General features: G+C 46.8%; 1 protein-coding gene across 1 annotated transcript; it reads left to right on the forward strand.

The window, feature by feature from the left end:
- The first annotated feature begins 676 nt into the window (after positions 1 to 676).
- Positions 677 to 7,904, forward strand: LOC142563867 (uncharacterized). Its single transcript, XM_075674542.1, has 3 exons — positions 677 to 1,009; positions 4,216 to 4,668; positions 7,748 to 7,904. The coding sequence occupies exons 1-2, from the start codon at positions 998 to 1,000 to the stop codon at positions 4,645 to 4,647; spliced, it is 444 nt and encodes a 147-aa protein (XP_075530657.1). The 5' UTR covers positions 677 to 997; the 3' UTR covers positions 4,648 to 4,668; positions 7,748 to 7,904.
- The last annotated feature ends 1,492 nt before the right edge of the window (positions 7,905 to 9,396 follow it).

Here is a 9,396-nt window from a genome sequence, read left to right on the forward strand (position 1 = left end):
TTCTTGCTAAATATAGAAGCGCTAACCGTTATTCGCTCTAAAAAATGCCGTATCAGTGCCGCATATCATTCCATTTCTTTTTGCCACAATAGGCATTCACGTACCCCACTCCTACTCCTCAGGTTATTCTTATTTTTATCTCTCATTCACTGTCGCAGCCAAGTGCTGCCAAGATATGGCTAACGCTACATGCACAAGCCTCTCACTGCTATACCGTGTCCGAAAACAATCCTTCCGCAAACTGTCCGCACCACTCGACTCCGCGCGAAATTACCCGCGAGAGCCGAAGCGGCTGCGATATCAGGATCGCGCTGGACCAGCGCCATATTCGTTTCTCTCTCTCGCCCCCCCCCCCCCAATTGCCGCTAACATCTTATTCGTCTCACCCCCGACGCTCCTCCGTCTTTCGTCCGCTCTTCAAACTCTACGGCCCCTTCCAACTCGGTCCTCGTCGTGTTCCATTTACAGGCCAGAAGTGCTTGACCCTCCCCTTCCCTCTTTCTCAAACCCTCCTCTCCCTCGTATCAACGTACTCTCTCTCACTCGCTCTGGTTGGCGTGCGCTTTGCATACAAGCGCACGGTGCCGTATTGTCGTCTTTCTTTCTTATTGTCTATCTCTCCTTCCTTTGTTTGTTTTTTTCCGCCTCTGGAGCGCGCCTCGCACGAATCTGCTCGGTTCCCAAGTCATTACCGTATAACCAGAGCGCCTTTTTGTCGACGGCTGCGGGCGGGGCCAACTGTGCTGCGACTGTATCACCTCGTTCCTTTCTTGTTCTTTCTTTCATCTTCTCTATCTCTCTCTCTCCCTTTCCTTTGTTGCGCTTCAATTTGGCTGCGAAGCGATTCGAGTATAAAAAGCGTTCCCGTGTTTTCGGTCAGTGGCCAGACGCAAGTGGAAGCCTACGCGACGCTACTCTCGACACTCGCAGCGTCGTTCCTGTGGATTTCGTGTTCCCCGTGCTGTGAATTGTTCGGTGTGTTGAAAGAAAGCTCAGGATGAGGGTCCTGGTGAGTAATCGATTTCCTATCGGTCTTCGCTCTTATAGGTGACAACATTCACACACAAAAAAAGCAAGAGAGAATGAACAATATTTCGCGTAGTTGTAAATTACAATTACCCATGGCAATGCTGACCTCCTAAAGATCATTGCAATCTCTGTGATGAGTTCAGTGCACCCTAACGACAGCCCATAAGAAGGCACCTTCATTTTACTTGTGTCTTAGCGTACAAGAAGTTCGCGTAAAACCTGTAGTTGCAGGTTTGATTCTGAAAAGGATGTTCGCGCTTCAAAGAACACGGGATGCCCACAGAAGCTTTTCGGGTATACTTGTAGCCACGCCAGAGGAACCAAGGCCACAAAGAATGTATTGCCCAATAAGACACTAATGATATAAGGAATCGTTGGATTCGGGACATGAAATTTTATCTTTTACCATACGATTATTCGGTTCCAAGTAATAATTGGGGATGTCTAGAAGTAAGATAGGCCCACCGCGGTAGCTTAGGCGCTATGGCATTGAGAGGCTGGGTTCGAGGTTATGGGTTCGATCCCGGTGCCGGCGCTGGCCGCATTTCGATCGGGGCGAAATGCAAAAAACAATCGTGCTCTTCAATTCAAATTTACTTGCACGTTATACAGCTCCAGATGGCTAAAATTAAGCCGGAGTCATCCACAACAATGTACTTCATATTCTTATTGCCCTTTTAACGTAAAAGTCCTAAATGTTTTCTTCGATTCGACGCAAGGTATGCCGTCTAGTCTGCCCATTTGTACGGTGATGGTAAGCTCAAATAAAACGGCCAACAAAAAATTGCTGTGGCTTAGCTAAGGTTAAGCCTAGGATGCGAAGCATACTAGCCTTTATTTTAGTTGTTGAACCACTGTTTAGCCTGGTGAACTGCTGTTGCTTGGCTATATTTGGTTCGGCTAGACGAAGAAACAACTCATGCGTTACTCTACTTCGCCTGAGTGGAACGCGACAGCGTTCCCGTCGACCTAAGACAATGGGCTACGGCGCAGCGACTACGCGCCCCGCATTGGACGCGGTGAGCGTCGAGCAACGCAGCGTTCGGCGCGGCAACGAAATGTGCGCCTGGGCAAGTGACGCACGCCTGAGCTTAGCTCGTTTCTAAGGCAACACCGCATTCACTAGAGGCGCTTTTGTACCGCTTTGAAGCATCGTACTCGTGGCTCAGTGGTAGCGTCTCCGTCTCACACTCCGGAGACCCTGGTTCGATTCCCACCCAGCCAATCTTGCAAGAGTTAAGCCAAAGCCACCTAGAAACAAGCGCAGCTGCTTATATACCGCCGCGAGCGACGGCGCGATTTGGAGCCCCGTTTCTCTTTTGTCGTGACGTCACGGTGTCACGTGGTCAGCCTTGAAGGCGACGCCGCGAGCGACGGCGCGAGTTTGGAGTCCCGTTTCTCCTCTGTCGTGACGTCACGGTGTCACGTGGTATTGAAGGCGACACCGCCGCGCCTGAGGAGCTGGGTTGAGCTCTAGTAATATGCTTCGCATAATATAACTCCAAATGAAGCCCAATCTCCAAGAAGTTATCCAATCGGAAGGATTTACGACAGGAAGGCTATAGTTTCAATATTACACCCCGAAGTACATTATCCCTGTTGTGGGTCGAGGTAATGGCCCGTCGAGAATCTAAAACAAATTGCAAACGAAAGTTCCCACTGAATGCTCGCACATGTCTACACTGTGCCTTGCATAAGTCTCAGTTTTTCGATGACAGGACAACGAAAACGAAATTTATGGTATTTATAGAATTTATCGGACCTTTGCCGATTATAGTATCTGCATACTGTCGCACCTTTACTAGTGTATATATGTATTTTTTGTTGTTAGGCAGCATGAAAAGCTTCTTGCTCATCGCTCACATTAACTTGCGACCTTATCTAATAGGTGCCTGTTACAGGATTATGTTTATTTTCTACCTTTAATATTCTTGATTATTTCTGCGTACATATACATGTGTAGGAGAAAAAGGTAAGCGCAAAATTCACGACGAATTCTTTTTTTTCTGAGCTGACAGTTCAATAGCGGGCGCATAAGTTTTCAGCACAGTATCCGGCACCGTATGCACTGAAAGTTCACCCATCTATTAATATATTCCTCGTCTTTTTTCTTCTAGTGCATCGTTAGAAATGCATTTTCTTGTCATGATCACATAGTATCAAAGCAACCAAAAAAATTTCATACGCGCTGCGCAAATCATATAGGTAAAAAACAAATCGTGAGACAAGGCATGCATGGTTTGTGCTGTGCGTTCGTCAAACGAATGAACGTGGGACGAAATTTCAAAATAAGAAAGAAATGTCACTCAACCGTGATGTTCCTCCGGATTTCTCTAATGCCACTGCATTTGTTGACGACGAACATGGCCGTAACCTCCAGAATATCGGAAGATTTCCTGGCATACAAACGTGCAGCCACTCATATCAGTTACCTTTCTCTTCCGTTCATCCCAATAACGCCTTGACACCGCTGATTAAGGGCCATTAGAGAAACGTCGCCACCTGTAAAAGAAGTAGGCATTGAACTGGAAGTCATGGAGAGCAAAGGGCTAATAAAGGTCTGTAGTAATGTGTGCCTTGTAAGCCCACGGGTTAATGAAGCAGAGAGACAGAGAGCCGGAAAACTCCGTGCCAAGTTCTCTAGAGAGACAGAGACGAGGCTTAGGATTCGAGGAGAGGCTAGATGAGTGAAGCAAAGGTGGGTCCCTTAAAATTGTCGTCTCTTCTCCGCTACCCATTCGTTCACAAAGATTCAGCACCCAAACAAAGCGTCTCTCGCTCGGCTCACTCACAGAGCTTTAGCTTGTACCATCGTCGCCTAGCACCTAACCGGTTATAAGAATGCGAGCTTACGTAATGTGCTGTGTTCTTTAGAAAGGACACGTTGAGTCGTACTTGAGAGGACATTTAATGCAGCTCTTCCCGCATTCCTCTGGTCATCGAGTGAACGAGGATGAAAGCGAGAAGTCGTTCGCCATGGCCTTCACCTGTTGCTTCAAATTTAAAATCTTGTAGGCAGTATTCGAATTGCATTATTGTCGCTAACTACATTATCCGCTCTGCATTTTTCGAATAGCATGCCGTTAAAAGTAATTGTGTAGGGTATCACTAATTCATCTTCAGATCTGCATAAGCGTCCAGAGTCGTTCAAGGATGCCGTTAACGATTACGAATCTGTTCCGACAGATCATAACCGCAGTCCTAGCTGTGCTGGCTACCGTGGCATCGGCTGGATACCTTGGTGGATACGGAGGCTATGGTGGTTACGGTGGTGGCTACGGTGGTGGCTATGGTGGTGGCTACGGGGGTGGCCACGGCGGTGGCTACGGACTGGGCCACGGCGGCGGCGGCTTCTCATCAGCCATCACGTACCAATATGACAACCAGAAGGCAGCGCCGTACTACGGTGGGGGCTACGGCGGTGGTTACGGCGGTGGTTACGGCGGCGGCTACGGCGGCGGCTACGGTGGAGGACACGGAGGAGGCTATGGCGGCTACGGAATCGCTTTGGGACACGGTGGACACGGACTGGGCATCGGCCTCGGCCACGGGGGATACGGAGGAGGACTCGGATACGGAGGGCTAGGCTTCGGACATGGCTACGGATTGAAGGGATGAATGATAGATCCAGACTCATAGGTGAGAACAACGCTAGCTCGTTTGATCACTCACTCACTCACTCACTCACTCACTCACTCACTCACTCACTCACTCACTCACTCACTCACTCACTCACTCACTCACTCACTCACTCACTCACTCACTCACTCATTTACTCACTCACTCACTCCCTCACTCACTCACTCATTCGCTGACTCACTCAATTTATCAGGCAGACAGTGAAGTGTGCTCTCTTTTTCATTGTGAGAGGCCTCAAAACACCCTTCACTGGCCATTCGAATTGTCCAGCACGGAGGACAGGCAGCTAATGAAACTTCGTGTTCTTTTTCTCTGTAATCTTTAGATGCGAAAGCGCCCGATGGCCCATTGAGCTCAAAATTCTGCGCCTGTCGTATGTAGCTGCGAAACGGCTACCTAAACTCGCGTTGCCATGGACACCGACGCCATGTCACGAGTGCTCCTCGACGGAGTTTCCATTGGCGGCCACGCCAGGTCAGCAGCTGCGCCTCGATGGAGCAGAGTCGGCGGAAGGGTAGACCTGCTGCCACAATGGCGCGCCAGGTGTTGCGTGAGGGGCGAGGGTATCGCCGCGACGCCACGTCACCCTGTCTCTCGCTCTCAGCACGAGCTGTCGTCAATGGAGCAGAGGGGCAGAGCGGAGGAAAGGGAACACCTGCTAACGCTCTAGCGCGCCGGTTGTTGCGTGACGGGTGAGGGCATCGCTACAGCGTGTCGCTAGATCGGCATCGCTGCGTCGGAGGCATGCGGCGTTGGCACCGCAGGCTGCTGCTGTTTGCTGGCTCGGGCGGCACCTACCGATACGGTACATTATTTGCAGCGCAAAACGCGGAGGACCGCTCAGCGCCGTTCAATTGAAAATTAATGCTTTCGCATTCAAAACTCATAAGTGCTTAGATGTCATTGGATTTCTTTTCTGTAGGAACTACGGCATACTTTGCAAAATATGCACCAGTATAGGACAATAATGAATGTAAAGATTAACACTGGAATCACTCGTGTTATATATTTACTTTAAGACTTCAAGTCACGGTTAAAACTAGCGATTTTGCACGCAATATTAGCTGCAAATTGAAACATTCATTTCTCAAACCCCATCTGTCAATATGCAAATGTAAGGATATGCCAAATTATTATCTCTTCATCATCGAAATATTATACCGGGCAATTCGAACACGAACGTTTTAGGTGACGTGTAAATTTTCGTAAGGAATAAATAGTGGGCCAACCAGAGAAGCGACAGCTACGCTGACGCCAATGTTTGGACTAGTAGATTTGTCTTTTTGATGCTTTGACGAAGGCAAGCTTCCTTGTCTTCGGCCTGGCTTCAACTTAAGGCTTCCCTCATTAGTTCAATGTTGCCCACTTGTTTCTATCTTCTTCTAAACCTTTTGCCTTGCTTGTCTTCCTAGTGGAATACTAACGTAGTAATAAACACGCGCTAAGCATGCCAGAAAAATACCCGCTTGGCATGTCCGTTCTTTAACGCTCCGTATTTGGACTACGATTTCACGGCGGCCTTCTTTTTTTCATTCGAAAAGAGCAAAGTTTCTTCGTCTTTTACTCTGCTGTGAGAGACCTCGAGACGCTGATGGTTTTCTAAAATCCTCGCTTTGCGAAGCCGATAAACTCTTATTAGTTTTATTTCCCAAACACAGTGAATGTCCACCTTTGGCGATGGCTTTGTTATTGTTCCTTCTTGGCCTTCGAGAACAAACGTCACTGCATTGGAATGCACATTCAACCCCGTCTTTTTTTCCCCCGTAGTATTGTATATGCGCTTCCAGTTTTGGTTGTGAATTTTTCTCAGCTGCAGCCGCTGTAAGGTTGACGTCACACCATCGCGTGTTTGTTTTTCTCTTTCGGCGGCCTGATCTTCGAGAAATGTCTGCTAGCATTGTCTCTAAGAATAATATAAGTCAACCTTCAACGTAGGCTGCCTTAGACTGCGGTGGCGGCTCAGTGGCTAAGTCGTTGCGCTACGAAACAGCAAATGTTCGACTCCTTGCCTCGGCGGCCACATTCCTGTTGGTAGGGAATGCAAGAACAATCATGTATACCGTGCTTCGAATGGGCGTTAAAGAACCCCACGGGATCTAAATCATACGCAGTCCTCCACAACGGCGTTCCTCATACTCCACTGTTCAGTATTGGGACTTTAAACTACAACACAGCACATGCGTTATAGAGACACATACAATACACACTATCCATAATATCTTAAGGTAAGTCTTGATTGCAAAAGAAAAGGAGAGAACAGTATCCATCTTTATTTAAGACTGCCTTTGTATGCAGGCGTTCTTACGTTGCACTTTACCATCGGTGAAGCAGGCTTCTTATTCCTCCTGTTTTTACGACGAAGAACACAACGGTGGGATAGGGAGTCGTTCTGACAGACTCGACATCACTCCGAAATACTAAACAAACAAACAACCAAACAAACAAACAACCATACAAACGAGAATGCCCGTAGCCCTATGCTTTAACAAGCAACATCGTTTGCAATGTACTCCAGTACAAAACTGTTGTCGGTGGCACAGAAGTGGAACAAAAGCCTAAACGTCTTCGCTCCGCACTCTGTCGGAGACGTCCGACCGACACAGTTACTAATGACATACATTGTTTGTATTTTTCAGTCATTCCCAGAAGAACGGCGAGGGAGAATTACACCTAGGAATTTTCACTGTTTTATAGTTCCTTACTTCTACGGTGATTTCAAACATAACCATTCCTTAAATCTGCAACACGTAATAAATTACGCAGAACAGCAGAACCGGTAAAGCTGTTCTCTGATGGTTCTTCTTAGCTAGACGTCAGGGCAGGTTATAGCTGCGCTTACGTAAATCCCCCCAAATAATCTCTGCTAATCAGGCGTTCCGCGAAAATAATAAAATTGCACTGTCATGCTGAAGGTGTAGTGTATCGCATTACGTGCGCTAGAAAATGTTAGCCTTTACATTCATGTGTTTTCTGTTCGTGGCTTCAGTGTCTGATAAAAAACTCTTTATTGACAAGACAGCGATTAGCTAATTCTGTGTTTGAAACAGTGTTTGACTTTATTTTTGTCCTTCCCCCGCAGAAAGAAACCTTGGGGCCAACGCAAGTTCCGCACTGCAATTTCTGTAAATTATTACCTCCTTTCTCAAATAATGTGTCGCCTCGCACCACAAGTCATGTTTTGTGTGTCATTCGACTGTATAAAAGCCTAAACAAATAAAAGATATACTTGTGGAATATTTCTGTGTACTCACCCGCTCCTTCACCTGTGTTAATTTTTTTCAGCGATTTTCTGGAGTGTCGGTCAGTCTACGCCGCTATTGTGGCGAGAAATGTAATTTCTTTCTCGTATCATCTCTCTACAGAGCCTTGTTTCAGTTCTCAAGCGAGGCTGTGTGATCTATTGCTTTACACGCTGATGATATCGACATGACGAAGCCTTTGAAATTGCGAGCTCCTGAGCCTCTGATATTATTTTACAGGAAACGCGAGCTGCCGAACCATTCACGAGGGTCTAACAATGTCACAGCATACATTATGACGCCCTCAAAGGCGCATGCTCAAGTTCCGATGTGAATGTTCCCAGTGTATTGCACACTGTTTGCAAATGGTACAGGCAGTCAGAGTTTACGCTGTGTGGTAACTGATCGAAAAGAAGCAGAACGTCTCTTGATCCTGCACATGGAGACTTCATATGTAAATGCTCTAGGGCACACTACCAGCATAGTGTTGTGCTATCTTAATTTCTGCAGACTAAACCTAGGCTGACCGTCGACATTTTCACGGAACCCGCTTCTCGTTAACGAATTACTCTGCCTGTACATGTCTAGCTGTCCAGAGATTTACTGTCTCTATAGCAGCGAACCAAAAAGGAGAAAAAGAGTTTTTTGTTTTCTACAAAAGTGTCATGTACATCCGAACAATCAAGACAAATATGTGCAACTACGAGTGATATTTCATGCCGCGGACGTCCTAAATGTTTAGATTAATTCTGTATCGACGCCGACAACAGTAACCACCGGCCTTCTCACTGGATCTACCTTCTCAACGACTGACACCCCCCATTGCTGCTCAATATATGTGGTGTCAGGGGAACCAGCGCATTCAGAACGTTTCACCGACGACCTTAATGGTTCAGTGTCACAAATATCCCGTTCAGATAGGCCAGGTACATGTCGATAGGAAATAGTGCTCGACTCAAAGCTACTCACTCCGTGTGAAATCCTGGCAATATTACACTAAGCATGTATATCATTTTGAGAGAGCAATCATTGATTGCCAGAAATAATTTGGTAAAATGTAATTGCCCATGGCGCAGCTAACCTTCTACCTGTGCAGAGTGATCGACTATTTCCAGCAGTTGGGTTAAAGGAATGGGAGCATCAAAATACATTTTTCCTATACAGAGAAGTGCGACTACGGGGAGTAGAGAACGTCCGATTCAAGACCCTCGCTTCAAACTTTCGCTCCTAATGTCGACAAAGATCTACAGATAAGACCGTTAAAACCTGGTTCAATTAAACTCTGAGGGTATTTTGATACGTCTACGGTAGCATATGAGTTGGTAAAGTTAAAATTATTTGGGGCATTTAAATGCATTGCGCGAAAATATCTAACTTGTGTTAACTGTGATTTGAATCTCTAGGTATTCTAGAGTGCGCCATGTATAATCACTTACGGGCCCAACAAGAATAAGCTGCTTCACCGCAAAAGGAAGAAATCGTGCGTTGG

Source organism: Dermacentor variabilis, chromosome 11, assembly GCF_050947875.1.
Source record: "Dermacentor variabilis isolate Ectoservices chromosome 11, ASM5094787v1, whole genome shotgun sequence".
Classification (NCBI taxonomy): domain Eukaryota; kingdom Metazoa; phylum Arthropoda; class Arachnida; order Ixodida; family Ixodidae; genus Dermacentor; species Dermacentor variabilis.